Source organism: Lepidochelys kempii, chromosome 9 (assembly GCF_965140285.1).
Source record: "Lepidochelys kempii isolate rLepKem1 chromosome 9, rLepKem1.hap1, whole genome shotgun sequence".
NCBI classification, from domain to species: Eukaryota; Metazoa; Chordata; order Testudines; family Cheloniidae; genus Lepidochelys; species Lepidochelys kempii.
In genome coordinates, this window is record NC_136388.1 from 66743957 (window position 1) to 66771226 (window position 27270).

Consider the following 27270-nt stretch of genomic DNA (forward strand, 5'->3'; position numbering starts at 1 on the left):
AATCAAGTGGTGTTGTAGTTATCTTTAGAAATTTCACATTGGTACCTTCTTTGCGTTTTGTGAAATCTGCAGGGAAAGTGTTCTTAAAATGACCAACATGTGCTGGATCATCATCAGACTGCTATAACATGGAATATATGGCAGAATATGGGTGAAACAGAGGAGACGACATACAATTCTCCCCCAAGGAGTTCAGTCACAAATTTAATTAAAACATTTTTTTTTTAATGAGCATCATCAGCATGGAAGCATGTCTTTTGGAATGGTGGCCGAAGCATGAAGGGGCATACGAATGTTCAGCAGATCTGGTATGTAAATACCTTGCAATACTGGCTACAAAAGTGCCATGTGAATGCCTGTTCTCACTTTCTGGTGACATTGTAAATAAGAAGAGAGCAGCATTATCTCCTATAAATGTACACAAACTGTTTGTCTTCGTGATTGGCTGAATGAGAAGTAGGACTGAGTGGATTTGTAGGTTCTGAAGTTTTACATTGTTTTGTTTTTGAGTGTTTTGAGTTATAAAACAAAATATATCTACATTTGTAAGTTGCACTTTCATGACAAAGATTGCACTACAGTACTTGAATGAAGTGAATTGACAAATACTATTTCTTTTATCATTTTTACAGTGTAAATATTTGTAATAAAAACAATATACTTTTTTATTTCAATTACAACACAGAATACATATTTTCTATGTGGTTAAGACTACAAAATATCTAAAATGCTGTTGTAAAGTAAGCTAAATCCTGCATTTAGAATCAATGGGAGTTTTGGGTGAGCAGAGAATGCAGGATGTGGCACTAGGGGTGAAATTCAGCCTGCAATCAAGTCAATAGTAGCTTTGTCATTAACCTGAATGAAACAAAGACTTATTTTCAGTTGGTATTTTTGTCTCTTCGCTCTTCATTATTCCCTTTTAAAGTGACTTCCACACAGAAATGATCACTCACTATGGCTTTTTAAAAAAATATGAGGTCTTTCTCTTCATTTTACACCTTTGTCATGAGTGACTATGCAGTCTCTCTCTTTCCATAGATATAAATGTAACTTTTTTTTTGCTTCCTCTCAAATTTGTTTACAGTAGTTATAATATAATACACATATACTGTATTTTAATTATTCATTAATAAATGCAACATTATTAGTAATGGTGTTAAGTTAATGCAGACTGGCAAAACAGGAAAAGAAAAAGTGTACTGGATAAAATTAACAACTGAATACACAAAGGTTTTGCAGTCATTTCTTTTTATAAAGTGCCATATTACTCTGAAAAATGGATGTGTACAAATGCACCTTTATACTATATAGATCTGCTTCCTGCACATGGGTACATTTACAGACAGATCTGCTGATTTCAGGAACAAAAGTGCCTTTTATTATTGCTTCTTACCATATTAGCATTTTACAGCCAGCGTTGCCAAGATGGAGTGAGCTGGACTCTACTCCATTTATTACCATCATCATCAAATCAAAACTACTGAAGAAAATGTGTTTCCCACAGGTGTTATGGGGGGAGACAGGAGGATTCATAATTTGAGAAGTGAGATAGAACGAGTGTAAATGCAGGCCAAGTCTGAGGCTTGCTGAGTCTTTATTACTAGAAATGACGACTGAGAAGGAAAGACCCCAGCTCAACTCTATGATCACGTGGGGAGTTTATAGGGGTTATATTTGAGATATCTTTTTCTTGCAAAATGAACACCTTTGATATCAGTGAGAAAAACATGGAACTCCAAAATAAGATTCTTACAGAATTACTCTTCAGAGAAGAACCACATTTTATACATGAATTAATGACATTTTCAGCTCCTCCTGGATTAGTGAAGCTATAGAATAGTTCTTTTTATATGTTCAGTTGGAAAGGTCACAATTTTTTACATTTTTATTCTTGGCAGAGTTTAGAACATCTTATTTTAGTTCTCTCTTCTCCCAACTGAAAACACAAATATCACAAATTTTTCTTCCCACTAGTGGTAGAGTCCCCTCAAAAGCCACATGCTTTTGTAAAACTAGCCACTTGGTTTAAAACATCTGAAGAATAAAAGTCCAAACCAGTTATAATGTATTTTCCAGAAATTCACCGTTAAGCACTGAAGAGTAAAAAGACATTCTATGTCTAAATATCCAGTAAGTCTGAAGGAAGATTAAGTAGTAAGGTTTAAACAAAATAAAAATGGGATTTCCCACTGTAATGTGACTTCTAGGAAATGCAAGGGCAAATATTCAGTGAAGTCCTATATACTTTCATGGGAGTTACATACATACATCTGAGGACAGATTTTGGCCATAATGCTTAATCTTGTTCATCTGAATACAATCTCCAGATCAGCTAATTTTTCCCTAGCTATTGTATTATTTGGGTAGAATTACTTATTTCAGCTGCCCAAATTTAAGCTGCCACATTTGAAAATTTTAGCATGGGATTTCAGGAAAAATAGATGCACGGATATATCTCATTACACTTGCTTTTGTCCATGACCAATCTTTATACTGATGTGCTAGTGGTAATGTCCTATTATAGCAGCATTGCATAAATGACTTAGGAAAATGAACAATTTTAACTGTATTACAAATAATTAAAATGTGCTGTAGTTAAAGTTTAAAAAAATTAAATTATGTACTAAAGTTATGCTTTAAGAGCAGTTTGCATCTACTATACTGAAAATCCTGATAGTTAAAGAATTAAAGCTTGTTTCTGGCAATACGGATCTATTTGCTTTAGCTGTGTGGTAAATGGCTAAGTAGTACTGATAAGTCAAGGCAATTTGACTATTCCCTGGAGGCACAGTGTGATGTTCTGTCCATCTCTTTTCCCTACCTGCTTCCCTACTTACATGTTATTTTGAAAAAACAAAATTTCTTAAAAAAAAAAAAAAAATATGAGTCAGACACATTGGCTGGCTGGGAATAATAGAATTTAGGACCCAAAGGAGCTCTGGGGGATTCCTTTAATCAGAGATAGAAAGCTTATTTTGAAGGTTTCTATCTTCTTGCCTGCTAAACTGCAATATTCTACTAAAAAGCTTAGTCTCTAGATTTCAGAATGATGCAAATGTCGGCGTCACCAGTGACAACCATACAGATTTTTTATTTTAATATTTTTCAAACATGGACCTGTCCAATTTCATGTAGTTTTTTTGCACATGTGTTAAATGTGGGTGGTTTTTTTCTTCCTCAGTTTGTTTTTTAAACAGGGAGAAGAACATTTTATATGCATACCTAAATAACCATCAAATCCAAATGTAATTTTTTAAGAATTGTGAACTAACAAGTTGGAACAGGGGACTGCAAATCAATAGCTCTCGAAGAGAAAATAATTCAATCTGTTTCTAAACTGTCGATTTACACCTGTCATTCTCTGTTATAGGATCAAAACACACAATCTATTTTATCAATGAGCACTTGGGGGAAAAACAACACTGAAAAGTTTGAAGCAAAACACAATAACGTTGTATCACTGTTTTGTTAGTCTTTACTTACCAAGAACATAGTTCGGAAGTTGCTCAGATCACCAAAAAATTCCTCTATACTTGTTGCTTTGGGATCAAAGGTAAAGTACTCTCCCAAATTCTCATATAACTTGGTCATGTTGTTATGCATGTTGGACAACTTTTCATACTGGTCTCGGGCACTCTTAGCAAAGCTGTAAGTTTGTGTTAAGGAAGATCATGCAAATATAACCATCTCAGTGTTAAAACAAACAACAAAATAGCACAAAAGTTAAATTATATTCTCATTTAATTGATATTGCTCTATAATCCAACCTGATATTTACTGATTTTATGGGGGTGAGGCAGAATTATATGTACTCAGGAACATTTCATCATTGGTTTGCAAACTTCCCCTTGTTATGGCCTCTCATTTAATGGTGAAAATCCTACTGCTTAGTTACCTGAAAAAAGTAATACCAGACAGTATTAGAGACAAGATGAAACAATCCTGCCATAATGCAATGACTGCTGAGCCCCATTTTGCCTCTGTAATGTCCATGTGCTCTCCATGGGTGTAGGATTTTATATCCATTTGCACTGAATTGCATCTAATTGCCCATATCCACCTACTGAACTAATCTCTCACTTTGCGGTTTGATTACATCCTTCTATGTGTTTATTATAGCTCCAATTTTGAACACTGTTGAATTTACACCAAATACTCCCAAAATAAAGACAAAGTAGCAATTTAGGGTGCAGAGAGGTGAAGATTTTTCACTTTTTTTTTCTTTTAAAGATTAGTTGATTTAAAAAAAACTTCTTGAACTCCAAAGAGTTCTGGACTAGCAGGAAGCATCAAGCATAACAAGAGAAGCATTACTGCCTAAAGAAAGACTAGATGCTTTACAACTGTGGCAGAAGTGGCTTGCTGGACTACATTTGAGAATCACTACTTGAAATGTGCAACATTTACAACAATGAACATAAAAATAGCTAGTGAAAATTGATACTTTAAATTAACCCTGAAGCTGTCAATAAGACACTCTCATTCATTTGAAGTTAGAGATTCAAAAAACAAACACACACTGTCCCTGGATGTGGTAGAAAACATGAGTGATATAAACAACAAAGAATTAGACATGAAATGTAAATTGTCAATCTCTCCTCAAAAGCAGATTGGGAATGAAATGGTAGGGATGTATATAGGACTCAAGAATGCACAGTATCTGCCCGTTGTTTAAAATGTCACAAGTCTGTTGCATGCTGAAGTATATTGCACATACTTATTAGTAACTGAAGAGGGGCTAGAAATCAAGTAGCGATCCACTTGACCTTCACAATAGGTTTCATTAGAAATTTGGTACAACTATCACTTCACATGAAAGGAAGTCATTTTATATGTAAACACAATATAATCTATCTTCAGAAAAACGTATCTGAGAATATTTAACTGTTAACACACGTTATTAAGGGAAGAATTAAGAGAGAGTTTCCCCATTGTTTTCCTCAAAGGTTATTAACAGCTTCAATACACTTCTCTCTTTTGTTGTTTGTTTTAAGATCAGGCACACACTACCTTTAAAACTGTTAGTCCATGGTTAAACAAGTTCCTCTGACCCAGAACTTCAGTTGATGAAATTGCTGTGCTGTACATAAAAAAAACCACCCAACCCACAAACCAAACAATCCGACAGAGAAGTAATCGAGTTGTGACACCCATGAATAAAAAGGTAAGAGAATCCAGGCTGAAATTCTATTCTTAACATTTCCATTTTACTTAGGTATGGGTGATATCTCAAAAGCCTATGCAATCTTAGAAGCCTCATGCAATGCAATACCAATGTGAAAAGATGCTCTATTGAAAACAGTTCTAATATTTTGCTTGAATTTTCCTTGTTTGTGACTAAGTGAGGGTATCAAACCCCTCACTTAAACACAGGTTTCAGAGTAACAGCCATGTTAGTCTGTATTCACAAAACGAAAAGGAGTACTTGTGGCACCTTAGAGACTAACCAATTTATTTGAGCATGAGCTTTCGTGAGCTACAGCTCACTTCATCGGATGCATACCGATGTTTCCACGGTATGCATCCGATGAAGTGAGCTGTAGCTCACGAAAGCTCATGCTCAAATAAATTGGTTAGTCTCTAAGGTGCCACAAGTACTCCTTTTCTTTTCACTTAAACACAGTATTCTAAGAACAACATGGAGAAGTCCATGCAAGAGAGACCACCTCTTTCTAGGCAACCTATTTTTCCAAATCATCTCAAACATATCAATTCTGTTTCATCTTTCTTTGAAGACTTTCAGTGGCTTTTAAGACAAATTTTACTGTAAATCATATGCAAATATTTTTTGGAAGGAGGGGAAATAACCAAGGAAGGTTTATTCCCTACAAAGCTTGCTGGTACATCAAAGATATATTTTCCTTCTGTATGTACATTACTGCTACAACTTAATGAGTGACATACTCACAGGTTTGAAATAAGAACTGGATTTACTGATAAACTGTGTCCAACTTGGAGCACCTACACTCTTTTGGTCTAATCCTGGCAATTTCTACATTTTTAAATGTCAAAATCCTTAGTGTTACGCAGTATATAAAGTGTTATAGAAGAAAATAATTCCACAAATGTACAATCAGAAACATAACAACCTCTTTTTCTATCACTGACAAGATATTTTAGAGGTATAAGCAGTATGTCAAAATGCTAGAATGCACGTTTCCTTACCAAAACAAACAAAAAAATAAAATCACTATTATCTACAAAACAAAGCAAAAAAGAGAGGAAAATTGGTTAGATTACAAGGTGGATGAGACACTCACAAAGTTTGTTTACAACAGAAATCTGGGCACAAAAAACCCTACATCAAAGAAGCAAATGGGATATCCATGGTGAGTTTTTTGCTTCTAGTGCTTATGTTCCACCGTGCCCTGCCTATACATTTATGTATAATTTTTATCAGCAAAAAATGACTAAGACAACTTAAACGACCCAAGATTTTCTTTATAAGGTCTTGAAATGTTCAGGTTGCTCTTTGTGTTTTGTGGAGTGCTACATAATGTTTTTTCCTGCTAGCTTCTAAAATCCATTGACATAAAAAAAATATAATCAATAAGATGGGGGAAAAGGTGCATCTTAATGTAGTGTGAACTAATCACATTTTAAAAATAGGAAAAACTTCCATGCTAACCCTAAACTAGAGGTTGTGAACCTTTTATTTAGGTACATATATGTCAGCAATGCCTACTGCTTTCCAATTCAGTTGTCCACAATCTACCCACAGTGGAGCTTGGATGGCTACAAACTCTCAGTTTACATAGGACCATGGTTTGGAGTACCTCTGTCTCCACTGAAAATTAGGATATACACAAACGAATACGAGGCTGGCATTTATGATGCATCGGGGCCTAGCACATTTGTGGGCAGCAATGGCACATTCCTGGATTGAGGGTTTCACACAGCCTAGAGAATTTCTTATTAAAGCCTGAATTACCTTTGCTGATACACACATTAGTGGCTGCGAGCCACTGTCCTGAACAACCTACTCAGCAAACTTGTCTTGGAAAAAAAATATATGTTAACCTACACAATTTTACAAGTTCCGTCTATCCTCCCCTTAAGAAAATAAGCTGTGTGAGGACTGTGGGAATGGAATTCTTCTTCCTCCAATGCAGTGGGCAGGAAAAGGGACACTTCTGCAGCCACAACAACAGCCCTTGTGATTCAGTAGCAGCCATGGTCCATGGAACCGCCTGCCATGAAGTTTGACTCTTTGCACAAGGCTCTGTTGAGTTCCCATTCATGGCCTTTTCTTTATCTGCCTACCCAAAAGTGTGCAGTGGAACTACAGCACTCACTCTATGTTTTGGCCATTGTGTTGCTGTAATGGAATTTCAAGGGTATATTTTTACCATGAGTTAACTTATCACCTTACAGAAAATAAAGCAACATATTAAAGATGTGAGGAACTACAAAGTTACATACATTGTTATATTCCCTCAAAAATTAGTGTTATATTAGCAACAAGCATAAATTACCCTAAAATACTTAAAACCAATAAAAAATGTTATCACCAAAAAAGTGAACTTGCATGCATCATTTGAAGAATAAGGAACTGAGATGCAAAATCTGAAAATACAAAGCTATAAAAACTATAGATAACAGTATTGTTATGATAACTCAACAAACTCCTGTTTCTAATACAGCCTTGAGGTTAAAACCTGACTCCACTGAAGTCAATGGAAGTTTTGCCATTGACTTCAATGTACTGCCTTTTGCCATTGACTTTCAAGTTTTACCTACTTGACTGTTAAGATTATATATTTTGAAGATGATTTGACAAGCAACAAGTGAAGGGAATTTTATTTGCAAGTGTCTCTGCTTGTCTATACCACAAATTCTTTTGGGTGGTGCCCTTTTCCACTCTATGCTACTTTCCCATGGTAGAACACTAACTGAGGTTAAGCATCTTCTTTCTAGAAGTATGCATGAGCTTTAAGCATAGTGTTCCTGTAGGAAGACAGCAATGGAAACTTGAGTTATTGGTCAGTTGTAGAGGACTGTTGTAGGGTTTATATGCCGTCTCCTTAAGCGCAAGGATGATAACGACAACCAGTCATCCATTTTGTCTGGTTCCAGTAAGATTTAAGGATGTTAAATACACCTACCTACAACTGCAACGTCATGTTTAGTATCATGTCAGACAAGTGGCATACCTAGCTACCTCTTTAAACATCTGGGCTAAGGACTTTTACAGCTCTAAGCAAACTGTAAAATGACTACTTCCATGAATGTTTTGGGTCCATGAAGTGGATTTTTTTTACACACATAAGCTTATGCCCAAATAAATCTGTTAGTCTTTAAGGTGCCACCAGACTCCTCATTGTTTTTGTGGATACAGACTAACACGGCTACCCCGCTGATGGATGCTTTGCCGTCTTTGCTGCGGTCTTTGCTAAATTTTCAGCCTTGATTTGGCTAGGTTTTTAGACAAATTCCACATGTTCCACAGGAACATGATTTCTATTTTGGGGCATGTTAGGAAAAGAGGGTATTTGTTTCATTAGCGGTTTCATTTCTTAGGCTAGAAAATACTCCACCAAGCTAATAACACAACAGTATCTGATTACCATCTATGTAACATTCCATACATTATCCACAGTAAAGCTTTGAAAATTTTATTTTATTAGGTCACAGAAAAAGAGCTTAGTATATGCATTTTATACACCCTTCACTCTACTTCCTTTTCTCATTTTCATCTTACTACAGATGGCAACCGCTTTTAAATCAGAGTTTGAGAATTTTTGAGCACCAAATTAGAAGGTTTGAAGTTGCATTATTTTAGTCTAGAATAATAACAAACAACAATAATAAACGAGATGATTTAAAAGCCAACTGTTTCCTTCTAATTTTCAACTACACTTAACCTTCAGACAGAAAATAAAATAAAAGGTTCAGTTATTGAAATGAAAAAAACCCAATGCATGTTATTAGATAATATAGTATTACTCATTGCATGACTTCTCCCCAAATAACTCTAAAGTAACCTCAAATATAAGCATTCAGTGAAACAAGAAGAATGTTCTCTCTCAAAGCTCTAAGAGGTAGGCAAGTGGAGCTTCCATTAACAGATTATTCAGCTGACTAGGACATTTTACTTTAAAATGTCATGTGTCTGCTACATTAGTGTTTTCCCTCTGGAGAAACTGCTCATTTTTAATCAGTTGAGCTGCCATATTAAAAGTACTGTCTGATTCGCTTGTTATTTTTTTATTTGAGCATAAGCTTTCGTGAGCTACAGCTCACTTCATCGGATGTAGCTCACGAAAGCTTATGCTCAAATAAATTGGTTAGTCTCTAAGGTGCCACAAGTACTCCTTTTCTTTTTGCGAATACAGACTAACACGGCTGCTACTCTGAAACCTCTTGTTACTTTGACATGGAAGACCAACACACAGGCAAACAAGTCAGTGTTTAGACACAGAAAGATATATAAGTAAGGCTACGTTTATGTCACGGAGGTCATTGAAGTCACGGAATCTGTGACTTCCAGAGACTGCCATGACATTCTCTGCTTCAGCTCCAGGGGCTGCAGGACTCTGGAAGGGTTCCAGAGACAGGTGACAGCAGCGACAGGGGGCTCCCTGCAAGGTTCCAGTGACAGCTGACAGACTCCTGAGGGGCCCTTCCAAGGGTTCCAGTGATGGGCAACAGTCTTGTGTGGAGGGAGGGGGACACCTCGGGCGAGTGGCTGGGGGGTGTCCCATTTTCTCTTTGGGAAATATGGTCACCCTGCAGTTCCCAGCCACCATGGGAAGAGGGATCCCCCCCAAAACTTCCAGCTTCCACAGGGGGAACCCCACAGCTCCCAGCCACCACGGAGGCAGGGGAAACCATGGACCTGCAGCAGTAAAAGTCACAGACAGGTCATGGCTTCTGTGAATTTTTATTTATTGCCCAGGACACGTCCATGATTTTTACTAAAAATATCCATGACAAAATCTTAGCCTTATATATAAGGAGTTGTGAGGAGCAAATTAAATTTAAGAAGAGTATGTGTTGGAAAGCGTGGTGAGGAATCCTCAGTATTAAGAATATGTCATTCTATAAAACTAGTAATATTTGGTGAAAAGAAATGTTCAGTCATTTGGTCAATGAGCTTCATACTTGGAAAGTTACAAAATGACTATCATTTGCTGGCATTTTACCAAAGGCCTGAAGAAGCTCACTAAATTAAGCAACTGATGGATATACATGCCACACTATTGCATACTGTCAAACATAAGAAAATAGTTATCACCCAAAAAGAAAAGGAGTACTTGTGGCTACTAGATCTGATGAAGTGAGCTGTAGCTCACGAAAGCTCATGCTCAAATAAATTGGTTAGTCTGTAAGGTGCCACAAGTACTCCTTTTCTTTTTGCGAATACAGACTAACACGGCTGTTACTCTGAAACCTGAAAGTTATCACCCAGTGAGCACAAAGTGTGATTCTGAATCGCTATATGCCTGTGGTAGTAAAAATTACCTCTGCTGCCTTGGGGTTTATTGGTTTCTATCATATAATACATAAATCAGACAGGGGGATAAGGAAGTCAAGTTCAAAGAACAAAAATTGAAGGTCCAGCTTTGAGGGGGGCCGACTTCAAGTTCAGGATCGTGTTCCTAGTTTTCTAAATCTCTCTGCAATTTGGGTCTGAGCTGCCACATCTTCAGTAACCCTGACACTGCATATTTGAAAGAATGACAGGGATAATCAAAGCAAGTAAAAGATTGGCAAGAGCTGGAGACAGAGCTTTCACAGTAGCCTGTCCATGTTCACAGAACTCCCTTCCTGAAGATATCAGGAATCTCACCAATTTCAAACCTAAACATACGACCTATTTGCAATGCCCTAAGTCTGTCTCAGCAATTAAACAAAACAAAAATCTGGTAATTTGCCTCTCACCACCACAGATTGGAGGTGGGATAGAAAGAACAACCAGAATTTTGGTCACATTGGCTGGGAATGTGAAGTGGTGCAATGAACAGAGATCAGAGTATGAGCATCTTTCCTTCCCCCTCTGACCAGCCAATGCAATAGGAGAAGGGGAATAAGAAGCCCAGCAGAGGCCCCAGAAGACCACATCCCTGCAATAACAATTAAAAACAAAGTTACTCTGATAGCTCTTCATACCTACTTGTTATAGGAGACTCTGAATTAAAAGAATGAAGTTAGAGATATATTCCATTGGGAGATTTTCCTTTTCACACTTGTTTTTTTGAAGTTTGTGGTTATAAGAAGATATGAATAAGTGCATCTTAACAGAGGTGGGCAGGAGGCATTATACTACAGATGACTATGCAATTCCCAGTAAAAAGCAAAGTACCACTGAGGAGGTAAACTGAGGTCTGTGAGGAAGTAAGGTGCAAGACTTCCTGCTCCTAAAATATCTGCTGTGGCAAAGTTCTCGCTCTACTGCCTGGAAAACAAAGAATCAAAGAGCTAACCGGAGTAAATAAACTGGCATTGAGATGAAAAGGTAAGCAACAGTCAGTGTGGGATTCCTAAGCAGCACTGGCAAAAATAAAGAAGTCTGATTTTTTATCCACTATTTGCCCATACATTATGTTCAGAATGTACTTGCTGTTTGAAGGCTTGTCACGGTACAGAAAATATATGCCTTAAACATATTTTGGAACGGTCATAGGAAAACATGGAACCATTATTAAATATGGAAAATACTACTTTTTGTAAGAAATCTTCAGAGGGTTTCTCGCGAATTTGTGCAAACCTGCCTTTATGGATCCACTAAAGACCTGTACATGTCCAAATGTCTGCTTTGTGGTGAGGGGAAATAAAGAAAACAACTCAGTACAGGGACTGGTTGGGCATCATTCCTCTTGCCCCTCCCCTGCCAAGTTAGGAAAGGAAGCATATACAATGTCAGTGCTGTTAGCAGGTGAAAAATATTAAGCACCCCACTCTGCATTTGGTGGTGTTTTGTCAATTTGTTTCATTATCACCGTTTGATGGCAAACAATGCTATACAACTGAAAAGTGATTACCCCCATGCTGGAAAATAAGTGTGTCATTACACTTCAGTTTCCCTAAGGAAACCTAATAATGAAACAGCTTTGAGAGTTGTTGCCGGGTTTGAATATCTGATGACCCGTTTGCTATTTCTAAAATATACTTTAAACTCGTATAGCTTAGGAACAGAGTTAGGAAACAGTTTTCTTTATACCTGTAGATTGCTAAATCATAATCAGGTGAAGGTCAAGCAAAATATGTCTATGAGCTATATAACAATGTAAAGATGAAGCACTCCACCATTTTCTCCCTTAATGCTAAAGGCTGCAAGAGAGAAAATATGCAGGTCAGTATTCATCTACCTGCTTCTGTCATTTTCATGCAATGATTTCATAGTTTGTAATAGCTAAAGTTATTATTCAATTAGGTATTCCATACTCTTAATTGAATGATATTCTCACTGTACCGACAATGGTACCCTCTCTCAGGACATTCAAAATCTCAGATAATGAAGTTTAATTATAGCACACTATCAACATTTCCAAGATAAAGTCTGTTTTTCAAAGCTTTCCAATTTGATTGTAGAAGTCTGTTCTCAGCTGAACTAGAGAATGTAGAATGTTTATTGGGGAGCAATTTTTGTAATATACATAAATGTAAGGCCTGATTTCCAGAAGATCTGAGCGCCCGCATCTCTCATTGACTTCAACAGGAGCTGTGAATGTTTGGCTCTTCTGAAAATCACAATCACAGAAACAAAAAGGCAAGCTAAAAATTCATTACTTTTGGATATATTTTGTAATGACATAGTATTACAAAAGTTTCAGAAGTGTGACAGTGCACAATGTTAGATTAGAGTTTCAGCCTGAACTCCTACTAGCTTTGCTCTGGAGTTTTTATATCACTCCTTTCCAGCTATTTAAATATTTTTGTGGTTTCACAGGTTCTCTTTTACTAATATGAGCTGCAACATACAAGCAGAATAATTAGTGACAATAAAACAAACAGAGAAAAAGCCAGAAAAAGAACATATAATGACCTATATAGATTTTAGAGAAGAATGAATATAATTGAAAACCAACTGCTATTCAAAGCCCCTTTTGTGATTCATAAAAAGAAAAGGAGGACTTGTGGCACCTTAGAGACTAACCAATTTATTAGAGCATAAGCTTTCGTGAGCTACAGCTCACTTCTTCAGATGCATATCGTGGAAACTGCAGCAGGCTTTATATATACACAGAGAATATGAAACAATATCTATTCCCACCCCACTGTCCTGCTGGTAAGCTATTACCAGCAGGACAGTGGGGTGGGAATAGATATTGTTTCATATTCTCTGTGTATATATAAAGCCTGCTGCAGTTTCCACGATATGCATCTGAAGAAGTGAGCTGTAGCTCACGAAAGCTTATGCTCTAATAAATTGGTTAGTCTCTAAGGTGCCACAAGTCCTCCTTTTCTTTTTGCGAATACAAGACTAACACGGCTGTTACTCTGAAACCTGTCATTTGTGATTCATGTAATTCATTTTAAACAGGACCAGCAACGCTTTTGCTATTCAAGTGTTAAGACTCTTTCCCCGCAAAATGTATGGGTCTAGTACGTCCACTAAAGGATTACCATGAACCCCTCAATACCACCTGTTGATCATCAAAATCTGAACTCAGCATGGAATTTTCATATTTGATCACATGACAAAGTTTATGCCTCCAAAACTGTAGTGGATTAACCAGTTGTGTTGTCTCTAGGTGAAGAAAAAAATCCGTTTTTCAGAAAGTTTTATTCTGCGTCATAACAAAGGGTCATTTCTAAATTGTGACATAACTGCAGTTTCCAATATAAATAGTTTTTTCTTGGTTTAAATAGATCTGCCACTTGCACATCTTGAAGTTAATATGCCATCTCTGTTTTGTGTTCTGGCTTAAAATGAGTTGTTGATAACAGTTTATCCATACAAGTAATGGAACTACTTTTGCACTGTATATACACGATAGAGTAAAATCACCTTTGGTGCACCACTACAGCTTAATGCACAAAGAAGACCTCACCACTTCAAAATATAAAAGAAGCTCAGCTTGAGCCCTGCTCTCAGAAAGTATGAGAAAAGTACTCTACACTCAAAGACCAACTGAGAAAACCAGCTCCTGTCCTCAAGGGAAACTCTCAACTATTCACTTTTAAAAAGAGGAGTTACACTCACCCTGTGCAGTAACTGTAGTTCTTCAAGATATGTCCCCCATGGGTGCTCACTCCACTTCAGGTGCACCCCACCTGCCTTCAATCAGAGATTTTCATGAGCAGTGTCCATCTGGCCCACACATGTGCTGCCAATATGCTGGTTTCCTGCTCCAAGGCTACATCAGGCAATGTGGGCAAACCACCCATAGTTTCTTCTCCACTCAGGAGGAAACTCCAAAGCAGAGGGGAAGGAGGGACGGTAGTGGAGTACCCATAGGGGGGTACACATCTCCAAGAACTTCAGGCATTGCACAGGGCGAGTGTGACAGAGTTCACTCCCCATGGTGGTGCCTCCTGCTGGCTGTCCTGGGGATTAGGCCTGCCAGCCAGTGCACCCTGTTTTGGTGGTGCCTCTCTTGTCGTCGTCTCTGCTTGCGGACCTGTGTCACTCCAAAAACACATCTTTTTCCTGACTTGGCTCTCTGGTCATGTCATCATCTGTGTTTCCTCCTTCCAGGGCGTGGGTTTCACTGTCCTCCACTCAAGACACTTCCCCAGTGGTGAATGGAAGGGACCCACACACACCCACTACTCTGGGTCCCAACCCAGGGACCCCGTAGATAGCAGCCTCTTGCTGCATCTCCTTAACTTCGTTCAATGCTGCTTCAATTCCCTGGGCCACTTCCCCATGGCCCAAGCACCTTCGTCTACCTGTTCTCAAGACATTCTGTCAGCAAGTCCCAGCAGCCAGCTAGGAGCTCCCTCTTGTTTCCCTAGCCCCAGCCAGCAACGTCTTTGTCCAAAGCGCTACCCTTGCTATAGCCTGCTAGGAACGCAGTCCTCACTCCTTGGGCTCTCTGCAGCAACTGACCCTGCTGTGCCCTGCAGCTCCTTTTGTAATAGTCTGCTGGGCCCTGATTGGCTGCTCTATGTGCCACCTCTCTAGGCCACTGCTCCTTTCTGGGGTGTGGCAGGCCCATGCGGCCCCCATTAACTTCTTCTACTCCTGTGTGGGGTGAACACCCTTCATAGTGAATAAATTCTCTTTCTTCTTTGAGTCGTGTCCCTAAGCTCCACTTCAAGCAATACCCATCCACTCCCACTCATTACACAAAGTAAAACTATTTCCCCATGTTTATTTCCCCCCCCCCCCCCCCCCGGCCTGTTCCTCAGACGTTCTTGTCAACTGCTGGAAATGGCCCACTTTGATTATCACTACAAAAGGTTTTCTCTCCTCCCCCCCCCCCCCCCCCCGCCGCTCTCCTGCTGGTATTAGCTCATCTTAAGTGATCGCTCTCCTTACAGTGTATATTGTAACACCCGTTGTTTCATGTTCTCTGTGTATATAAATCTCCCCACTGTATTTTCCACTGAATGCATCCGATGAGGTGAGCTGTAGCTCATGAAAGCTTATGCTCAAATAAATTTGTTAGTCTCTAAGGTGCCACAAGTCCTCCTTTTCTTTTAGCAGATCTAGAGGCATCGACTAGGTCATAATGCTTGGAAAAGCACTGTACTGAGAACCATGTACCAGTTCTGCAGATCTCAGAAACTGAGGACATTTTTAAGTAGAGCCATAGTCGTCAACTGTGACCTTTCAGAACGAGCTGACCCAGCAGAAGAAGGAGCAATGCTGACAGCACTGTAACAAGCAATAATACAACCAGAAATCCATTTCAACAGCCTTTGGGTAGAAATAGCAGAACCTTTAGATTGGTCTACAAATTAACCAAAGAGAGTACAGTAACTCCTCGCTTAAAGTTGTAGTTATGTTCATGAAAAATGCTACTATAAGCGAAACGATATTAAGTGAATCCAATTTCCCCGTAAGAATTAATGTAAATAGGGGAGGGGTTAGGTTCCAGGGAAATTTTTTTCGCCAGACAAGAGACTATATTTGATAGATAGATGAATACACACATATATATACACACTATACATTTTAAACAAAGAATTTAATACCGTACACAGCAAAGATGATTGTGAAGCTTGGTTGAGGTGGTGAAGTCAGACAGTGGGATATTTCCCAGAGAATGCCTAACTGCGAAATGATGGCTGAGCCCTCAATGGTTAACACATTGTTAATGTAGCCTCACACTCTACAAGGCAGCAGGAATGGAGGAAGGGGAGACAGCATGGCAGAGAGAGACAGAGACACAGAGTGAGTGTGTGTGTGTGTGTGTGTGTGAGAGAGAGATGCACATTGCCCCTTTAAGTATACTGACCCCACTCTAAGTACATTGCCTTTTTAAGTAGGTCAGCAAGTTGAGACAGCAGCTGCTGTCAGCAACCTCCTGAGCCCTGTCATGTCACCCCCCCCCCCCGCTCTGTGGAGAAGGGGTACAGAATTAGGAATGGGGTGGAGGAGGACACCCTGACATCAGCACCCCTCTTCTCCTTCCCCACTTGCTCAGCAAGCAGGAGGCTCCAAGGCAGAGGGCAGGAGCAGCACATCGCAGTGGGGGGAGGGACAGCTGAACTGCCCAGCAATTGGTAGCCTGCTGGGCGGCTGCTGCACAGGGAATTTAGGGGAGCGGGAAGCTGATAGGGGAGCTTCCGGTTCCAAGCCCCCATCAGCTAGCTCCAACGAGCTGCTGTTTCTGCAAGCAATGGGCAAAGCAGGCGGCTGACAAACAACATTATAAGGGAGAATTGTGCAACTTTAAACGAGCATGTTCCCTAATTGATCAGCAATGTAACAACATGAACCGGGATGACTTTAAGCGAGGAGTTACTGTGGGAGATTTTTGAAATAGTTTAGTCTTATCTAATTGGAATTAGGTGGTTTTGGAAAGAAAACTGGTAGGTAAATTATCTGATTGAGATGAAACTCAGATGACACTTTAGGAAGGAACTTGGGGTGTGGCCATAAGGAAACCTTGGTCTGGTAGAATATCGTGAAAGGAGGGTCTGCCATTAAGGAAGGACCCAATTTCTCAGACTTGATGGGCGGATATAACAGGCACTAAGAAGGCTTTATTCACAGACAAATTTAGTAAGGAGTAGGTCACCGTCAGTTCAAAAGAAGGTTTCATATGACTTAAGAACTGAATTAAGGTCCCAAACTGGGATCCAAATATTTCCCAATCCTTTCATGAACCTTACAGTTGTAGAGTGAGCAAACAGCAAGAACACCTCAATTGAGAAATGAAAATCTGTTAAAGCAGCCAAATGAACCTTGAGATAACTAACAATACCCCCTCCTTTTTTCTTTTTTGGCTCTAGAAGGTAATTCACAACAAGCAGAAGCAAGGCAGATTCAGGAACTACTTTCCAGAGTTTGCACCAGTGACCAAGTCTTCACTTTTGAAATAAAGTATTTCTGATAGACTCTTTCCTACTATGAAGTAATATCTGTTATACCTCTGTAGAACAGGCTAATTTTACGCAAGCGGACCATCGGGGAGCCATGAGGTGGAGAATTCTTGAATTAGGATGCAGCAGCTGACCAGCATCCTAGAAGAAAAGCTGAGGAGTGGTTGGAAGATTTATTGATGGACAAAGGAGCTGGGTGAAATGAGTAAGAATACCACACTCGCTTCAACCACATCAAGACGATTATGATAACTCTGCCCTTGTCCTGTCTGATTTTGTTCACCAGTCTGAGGATCAGAGGTGTTGGGGGAAATGGCCAATGGAGGAACCCCAATTGGTTGTGGTGGAGAGTGGTTTCTTGGGGTGATCATCTGCCCTGTACCATGACAGTATCAAGGTGCTCTCCACATATTAGCAGAGAAGCATCCGTGGTTACAGTTAACACTGGCATTGGTTGAAGGGAGGGAATTCCTGCAGCTATGTGCTTCTACTAGTTTAGTAAGGGTTTTATCTATTGAAGAACTGACACCTGTTTGTCTAGGCTATGTCTGTTTGGCAAGTAAATTGATCTGAGCCATCCCTGGAAACGGTGAAGGTGTAACCTCACATTTTCTGTGACAAAAGTGCAAGATGCCAAGTGACCTAGAAGTTGAAGACTATTTCTGACTGAAGGTCTTTCTTTGGCACAAGGAAACTGTAAACTGTAAAACTGTTTTTAAACTGTAAAAGGGTGCCCACATATTGTCCACAAGCTGGGTAGTGAAAATAAAATTCATCAACAACCTGGGGTTTAGTTTTATTGACAAAGAAATTAGCAACATAGAGCTATGCTCCAGTTTTCAGCCCAATTTGCCTAATGTTGGAATACCTCTCTCAGGACTGATCACCACCTCCTCTCTCTAGATACCCACTTCTCTCTCTCTTATATCTGGATAAGATCATGAGAAACCTGCCTCGGTGAGTCAGCCTAATCCATTTAGCCCTTTCCCCAAAAGGATTAAAACCTGCTAAGAGGGTGGGATACTTCAGGCAAACACACCCAGCCTGTTACAGTAACAACTGTCTAACAATTTTATTATTACATTTTTTCAGACAAAGATGAATGGCATAATTTATGTACTTCTGGCATTCTGCAGCCTGAAATTAGCATAAGTGCTTTCCAAAATGTCACTGAGGCAGTATTTTGATCAGAACAAGCTGGACAGTATAATTTCATGCAATCTGACATCAGATCTTTACAAGAGACATCAGACGTGGCAAGTAAGGAATCATCATGTGAGAATTCCACCTGGAGGCATGACAAACAACAAAAGCCCACACCCACAAACTGCAATATGATCATCAACGTAAACATTTTTTTTAAACCAGGAGGCTGGTCTCTGAATTTTAAATAACATTTCTAAGAAATAGAACATCCTTCATTCAATACTTTCCAAAAAGCAGCTCTCCCCACAGTGTTTTCTTGGCTAGTAACCTTTGTTGGTAATGTTGTTATGCCTCTTTGCAATGCTATTTAAAATTCTCTTGAAGACCAATTCTCCATCTCAAAGGTAACAGTCCATGAAGTGATGCTATGGCAAGCAGAAAGAAAGACACTACTTTAAAGTAATTGCAAATAAAGTCACTGGTTTTCTTAATAGTATTTTAAAGCTATGGAGGAAAATTATTCCTCCTTCATTATTTTACCTTCTGTCTCACGGGTTATCGTATGATTGGCCATCATCAACCAGAGAACTATGTTTACAATTGCAGCTTTATTTAGTGCAGAGGTGTCAGGATACTTTTAACACCTTTAACATTATCTTAAGATGAAGGGAAAATCACAATCGTGTGCAACTAAATTTCTTATCAAGACTTATTTATGTTGATTCATGTTTCTTTTATTATATTGTATTTAAGCCTGTTCCATGTGTCAAGTCTCTCACTTCATGTGACTGATCACATCCACCTAAATATCTGAAGTGGGATTGATTGGAATCTGCAGGTAAGTGAATGGAGATGGCTACATAACAATTCTTCTGGAAAAGTACAGGAGCATTATCTCAAAACTGGCCCTGTACTGTGGGGGATATCATTGGCATATAGGTTATTTCACTATTTTCTGCACTACATACTGTGACGAAGCTCTGTCCTTGTCTCCGTGAGTCCCGCACTTCCTGGTGGATTTCGCTAGCCTCAGAGGCTCACCGTGACCCTCCACCTAGCCCTTCTCTCTCCAGAGGCAACTACTGAGCCATTTTCATCATAAGCCAGCAATGGAGGTGAGGAGAGGCTACTCTCCCTTGCACAGTCTCTGTTGTCTCCCAGTCTCACTGATTACAGTAATTACGGGGGGTGGGGGGGAAGGAGAGAGAAGGGGGGGGACCCAGGCCCGCCCTCTACTCCAGGCTCCAGCCCAGGGACCCTAATAGTATCAGCTATGGTAGCTGACCTTTTGGAAACAGGATATGTACAATTCCCTGGCCACTTCCCCACAGCAGCCCCCCACTTCCTAAATATCTCCTTCACCCTTACCTCAGGGCCTCCTTCCTTCTGCCTGTTTTGGTTTGTACTGCTCAGTTTGTCCAACAGCACAGCTTCCTCCTACAGCTCCTGACACATGCACCCACCTGACTAACTGGAAGGCTTTTAACTAGTTTCAGCCAGCCCCTGATTGGCTTCAGGTGTCCCAATCAACCTAGCTGTCTTCCCTGCCTTCTGGAAAGATCTTAATTGGCCCCATGTGTCTTAATTGACCTGGAGCAGCTGCCACTTGCTTATCCTGGTAACAGGGATTTGTTTAGCCTGTGGCTGATATATCTGTCTCCCACTACTTTACTGTAGCCATCAGGCCTTGTCCCATCACAGTACATTTCATTGCAATTTTTGCATTACAGGACATTTAGCTAACTTACAAAGAAAATATTTCAAATCATCCAAGTTTTTGCACTTTCCACCATTATATCTGTGTGTGTACGCACATGCGTCCACGCATTACAGTAAACAGAAAAATCTTTCAAGTTTTTTATTGTTCTTTGTTGTTGAAAACATATTTTCTCTTAAAAAGTTGTGTTTGCCATTTGTTATTGGTACACTCTTTATTGCTGACATTGAGATGACTACATTTACTTTATTTATAAAAATGCCTTTCCTAACTATTTTGACCATGTTGTATGGTCAGTTATATTGTTTCTCATGCCCCACTTATGCTCAAATTTATTATGAACATGGTACTTTGCACTTGCCTGCTTTTTTTTCCCACATACCAGTTTGCATCTGTATACATTCTCAATTGATAAGATCCACGCCATAACTCAAGTGTGGAAAATCTAAAGAAAACCATACACTAACTGTAAATGCTTTCCAAACATGACTAGCAGTGCAACTCTGCATTTTCAAGTGTTTATGCATGCTTCCTCCATATACTAAGTTTCATCCAGGTATAGGGTCTCATTATGTCCAATCACGTAGATATGTAGCCTGCTCACTCTTTCTCTTGGTTTGCCCAGTCTTCATTGTGGGAAATACAGTGTGTCCTCCAGGAGGACAAGATAATAGTGATCTGACCAAGAAGATTGTACCCATGGAACATGCAGACTTTGACTAAGATTATCCACTCAAGATTCACTTTGCAGATCACTTGGAGAGATTTACATGCATGGTTTCCACCCCCTTCCACAAAAAAATGGGTTTCAAGAGGGAAGACTCAGCTGTCTCCATTTCACTATTGTCTTGTCCTCCTGGGGGACACACTGCAGCTCCCACAATGAAGACTGGGCAGACCAAGGGAAAGAGTAAGCAGGCTACATATCTTCCTTCTCCACTCTGGGCCAGAAAAGAATACTGAAAAAATATACAGCCTCCAGCTGATCCACATAGACCATAACAGCCTACTACTGCTACCAACTGAGTTGCAGAGATATTAGATTCTATCACCATCAATGAGCCATGGTGGAACTGTTCCAACTTGGTTGCAGATGCCTTATATACTGCCTATATTTGCTTAGAAACAATTGAGCCATTACACTTTTTTATGTTGTGTCTTTTTCTGCTCATGAAATTGAAAATACATGCATGCACACTTTTTATATATATGATGACTAGCTAGTGGCAAACACCGTGAAGGCAAAGACTGTAGCCTACTCAATACACCTTTGCCAATATAAATAATAAAATATACCCTAATGTGCCAACCCTCCCCCCTGCACCCACTACCTAGTATGACCTCCACTAAATCCCTGCTTTTTAAAGAGGGAGCAGCAGTTAGGAAAGAAACAAAAATTTGAAGTCAAGAAGCAGAAGAGCAGTATAGGGGCTAAAGACAGAAAAAAGAAATTAAAAGGGGAGAATAACAGAGAGGAAAGAATATGGAATGGGTCAAAGTGCAGAAGCAAAAGGTAATAAAGAATGATAGAGGGGGAAATAAGTAGATTTACAAAAAAGGGTGCAAGGAAGAAGGGTCCGATCTTGCTTCCAATTAATGGCAAACATGAGCAGAATTAGGCCCTATGAAAGCAAATAGAAAAAAGCAAGATTTTCAACAGCCATGAAAATAATAAAGCTCATACATTTAAACACAAGAGAAGCTGAAAACAGTAACTAATATCATTGCTAGGACAGTTCATTTGATATGACCAAATGTGCAACATGACTGGACTGTGTGGTCGGAGCTGGAAGCCCCAAAGTACTTTTTCCATAACACAAACTATACATTTAACATTACAAACACCATTAGAAAATGTCCTGACAGTTCAAACAACCCTAAGCAACAAGCACACTTCATAACACAGTAGTCATTGTTTTGAATGGTCAAAAGCAGCAACATGTGAGACTACATCATGTGCACAACTTACTTTGTAATACATTAAACAAAATGGAAAATCCAAATTCATCAAATTATTTCAAAGTTTAGTTTTAGTCGAGTAAACAAAATGAAGAAGGAATTTCATTTAATGTACAAATTAAAATCTGTTTTTATCTGAACAAAAATTAACCATAACTTCTTATTCATTACGCCTAAGTGTAATATAAATAAATAAATAAAATAAAGTCTATATAAATCTAGCCACAACTAAAAAACAAAACAAAAAAAAAACTCCACAACCTTAACACTGACCACATGAAAAAAGCCTGGAAGCAGTAAAGAATGTTAATAAGACATTTTGCAAATGCTAATGAACTTCTCTAAGTTTTGTTTTCTTCTTTACACAATGATGGAGTGGATCTGAAGCTTAGGTTGGAAGTTAAGACACATCTTTAACCAAAAGTAAGTCAAATTTCTTTTGAAGAAATAACTCTTTCACTCTTGCTTTACGGGCCTCCAGTACTCAAATCCAATGCCAAGCATATAAAATTACAATAAAGATAGTACGTCCCGAACATAGCAACATAGAAGTCTTAGTTCCACAGATAAACACTTCAACATTTGAACCAGGTGCAGAATTACAGCTGTCCCATATCGGAGAGCTCCCAGTTTGCTTTTCACTGTTGGGAACTTTCATTTCCTCCCCAATGCCAAGTAGGAAGAGAAAATATATTAAACTAACTAACCACTGTCAATTGTGCTAAACGCTACACAATTGATCAGGAAAAGAATTCAATCCAGTCTTCCGCATAACAATTTTGCTGCTGTTTCTATGAATCATGCCAATTTTAAAAACAATTTAAGAATTTCTCAAAAATAAAAACTCACTCTGGAGTAGTGAGATCTAAAAGACTGCAAATCTCAACCACTCGCAGTTTTCCAATAGCAACTTGACTTTCTGAAAGAAGATCTCTCTTCTAGTTGTAGATTACCTACGTCAACTTAATTATGTGTTTTAAAATACAACTGATTTACAGATGCATCTTAACTTGATGAAAAACAGGGTTTTTATGTTTTGCCCCAATTTATATGTAAATGACATTAAAAACAACATAATTACTTTTAGAACAAAATTACAATAGGCCAAATTCATCTCTGTAACTCCTTTTAAGGGCTTTTCCTTGCAGACAGTATAGCTGGCCCACAGAAGCCAACTTAAAATGCTGAGAAAGAAACAGATTTTCAAAATGAATCTCCCTCATTCTTTAGAGTATGTATATGTATCAACTTAATGATAGCCCAACAACACTGGGAATCAGTAAATTAAATAGAATTATATCAGGAGTTAAATATTTAAGTTCCATGTCCAGGTAGTTATGTATGCACACTCTTGTGTCCATAAAAAGAAACTTTCACACTAGGGCCTAAATTCACTCCACTCCACCCCAAAATTGAGTAGAAAGGAATCTAGAGAAAAATGTGTATTTTTTTAAACTGGTTATGTGAAACTCCCTTGAAACTTGCTAAGTCCAATTCATCCCCACTAAAGTCCACAAATAAATTATATCCATTGTATATGTAAAGTATGCATAAGAGAAAATTTTTCATACTGTGTCCAAAACGCTATGGTCAGAGAGCACAGACATTGGGCAGAATCTGACTAGCAAAAAAGGAAGTGAGAAATATTATAATTAAGTTAGACATACATGTCATTCAGTATTTCTCCTTCAAAAAGGTTAAAATAAAAATGTTATCTGCTGATCATTATGATTATTATTTATTACTATATCATCACACCACCTTGGACTTGATTTTCAAACCTTGTCTCCACTGTTGCAGTTGCAATTTTCCACCTGTCAAGACCTGTTCCCTTTGTTTTGTGCCAGCAATGCAGCACTTACCTTATGAACTGTGGGCACCATATTGTGGGACCAATTCACCCTAGGCCACAACTATGCCTTCGAGTTTATGGTGAAATAGATGGAGAAATAAAATATGTTCATGTTTTATATAAATACACAGTATCAGAAATTAAACTTTATAAAAACATGATTGCCTTTCATTGCATTTTGAACACACTAAACAAAGACACAAACTAATTCCTTTCCCTGCATTCAGAGCAAAGCACCATACATCAAGACTGAATTTTCCTAAATACAGTGGACATATGACAATTCATGATAACATTAGCAAGCAGATTAAATTTACTAATGTACATTAATTCTACTTTTTTGCTTTATACTGTACATTTCTATTTTACCAATATACAGAGAAAAAGACTGGTTAATCATTTAAAGTTGTGTTTAATCTAGGAAATTCCACTACATCTTTAGATATGACTTGCATCCACATTACTGTATGTGCAACTGTTATTATGTGTAAATTATAAAGAGGAAATACCAGGTACACATCAGATTGCCCAGATCCTCAGCTACAATCAAGTTGTTAGACTCAAGCTCTGATTCTGAACTGATCAGCAACACAAATTAGAGCAGCCACTTTCACTAGCTGCCAACAGCCCTGTGGAGTTGGGGATCATGAGGGCATTGGGGCACCTTGGCCACGCTCCCTGTGCCAGGCACTCCTTCTCACACAAGTGATACAGGGCCTGAGATTGGTCTCATTAACAATAGTTCAAAATTAGACTAATCCACATATTGTAATTTTTTTTCTCCCACTGTTGCTAGAAAAGCAGTCACTTTGTGCATCTATGGCAACACACAGAATGATACTTCTAAAAAGATAACATCAGTGTGTTACAACATTTTATATGAGAAAAGAAACAGCTACAATAAGCTGTTAATAATAGCAACAGTATGATTGCACTGTCGACACACACATCAAAAATCAAACCCAACTTTGTGAAACGAGCATCATTTTGGAGATGCATACAATAAGTATTCTCCCTTATGGGATTTTCTGATGCTGTGTTTTAAGTCCACAAATCTGGGATAACTGCTTTCTCTGGATATCTTTTTCAAAAGAGATACAGCATTCTAGGAAACTTGCATGGGAGTGTCTTTACACTCTGACAGGTTTCAGAGTAGCAGCCATGTTAGTCTGTATCCGCAAAAAGAAAAGGCGTACTTGTGGCACCTCAGAGACTAACAAATTTATTTGACCATAAGCTTTCGTGAGCTACAGTTCACTTCATCGGATGCATTCAGTGGCAAATACAGTGGGGAGATTTTATACACACAGAAACATGAAACAATGGGTGTTACCATAAACACTGTAACTAGAGTGATCAGATAAGGTGAGCTATTACCAGCAGGAGAGGAAAAAAACCTTCTCTTGTGATAATCAAGGTGGGCCATTTCCAGCAGCTGACAAGAACGTGTGAGGAACAGTGTGAGTGTGGGGGAAATAAAATGGGGAAACAGTTTTACTTTGTGTAATGACACATCCACTCCCAGTCTTTATTCAAGCCGAAGTTAATGGTGTCCAGTTTTCAAATTAATTCTAATTCAGGAGTCTCTCGTTGAAGTCTGTTTTTGAAGTTTTTTTGTTGAAGGATCGTGACTTTTAGGTCTGTAATCAAGTAACCAGGGAGGCTGAAGTGTTCTCCGACTGGTTTTTGAATGTTATAATTCTTGACGTCTCACCTTACCTGATCACTCTCGTTACAGAGTGTATGGTAACACTCATTGTTTCATGTTCTCTGTGTATATAAAATCTCCCTACTGTATTTTCCACTGCATGCATCCAATGAAGTGAGCTGTAGCTCACGAAAGCTTATGCTCAAATAAATCGGTTAGTCTCTAAGGTGCCACAAGTACTCCTTTTCTTTACATTCTGTTTCCAGGAATTCTCATACTTACAGTTGAGTTTTGCATCTTTCATTTATCTGTTTTTTTCCCCCCAAGCTAGATTGGCCAACTTAAATTGTGGTAAATGCCCACTGAAATCTTAGCATTTTTCAAAGCAATTCACTCCAATGGCTGGGATGCTTATGTATCCAGAATCTGCAAACTTTTAATAATACTTTGTGGTACCCAGTTTTCATGAGAATGATTCTACATCATCACTGTTGATCAACAACAATCAGTTCTCTACTCATACATACCCAGGAAAATTTCAGGAGTCATAGGTGTTATCTTACTGCAGCACCTGAGTACACTAGCTAGAAAGCTGTACTTTACTCCATGATTGCTACTGTTTATGCAAAGCTGCTTGGAAAAGAGGGTTCTAAAGAGAGCTGCTTAAAGTTTAATCTTTCTTTACATGACTAACCGATATTGTGTGTGTGTGTGTGTGTGGAAATCTTCAATTAAGCCACACAACAAACAGATGCAGTACAGGCAGCAACAGTATAAGCTTTCCCATAATGCCTCAAATGTACTTTAACCCTGGGCAAGAGGAGAGTGCAATCTCCATGCCCCATTGAAGATTAGTGCCTCTGACGCTGTTGTTAAAGGAGGTAATTAGTGCCTATTTAGGGGGGATGGTTACAGTGAACTGGACATATGCCCACTATGAACGAGAATAAAACCAAAGATTCATTTCACCCAAGCGAACAACTTATCAGTTGGTAAGGACTTTTGGCAGCCGTCACTTTGGGTCAAATATGAACCAGTGAGCAATCCTGTAGATAAAAAGGCCCATGAAGCTTAAACCATTCTGTCTTGCAGTAGATTAGATCAATACACATTGTAAATTATTGCCAATATTTTTTGAAAATTGACATTTGAGTGTATGGAAAAAATATTTAGCTAAGCTTCAAGGGACAATACTGACTTTTAAATGTAACAGTGAGGGGGAAACCAAGATACAATTAGGCAGAAAAAATCTAATTGTGCAGAAAAATTCTGCAAATAATCACAAGTACACACACTTTGGCAGGGAGGGGATTAAAACCCTCACCAAAGAGTAAACATTGCATTCTGTTAACAAGGATGGGTGGATTAGCAAATGCAGCTTGCAAATGAACCTCATTGGCAGTGGAGCTGGTATCTGACATCCTCAGGGCTAAGAAATGAAGAACAAAAGGGAATAATAAAGGGGAAAGTGGACAGGAGGCTAGAGAGAAACCAGGGAATGTT

General features: G+C 38.8%; 1 protein-coding gene across 8 annotated transcripts in view; it reads right to left on the reverse strand.

The window, feature by feature from the left end:
• Window positions 1-27270, reverse strand: part of DIAPH2 (diaphanous related formin 2) — an 807504-nt gene that overhangs the window by 205603 nt on the left and 574631 nt on the right. For all 8 annotated transcript variants that reach the window (XR_012160923.2, XM_073360856.2, XM_073360854.1 and 5 more), the window contains one exon: window positions 3487-3650. Coding sequence is in view for 7 of the 8 variants with exons in the window: in XM_073360856.2 (XP_073216957.1) it covers window positions 3487-3650 (164 nt within the window). In the remaining variant the exon portion in view is untranslated. The remainder of the gene's footprint in view (window positions 1-3486; window positions 3651-27270) is intronic.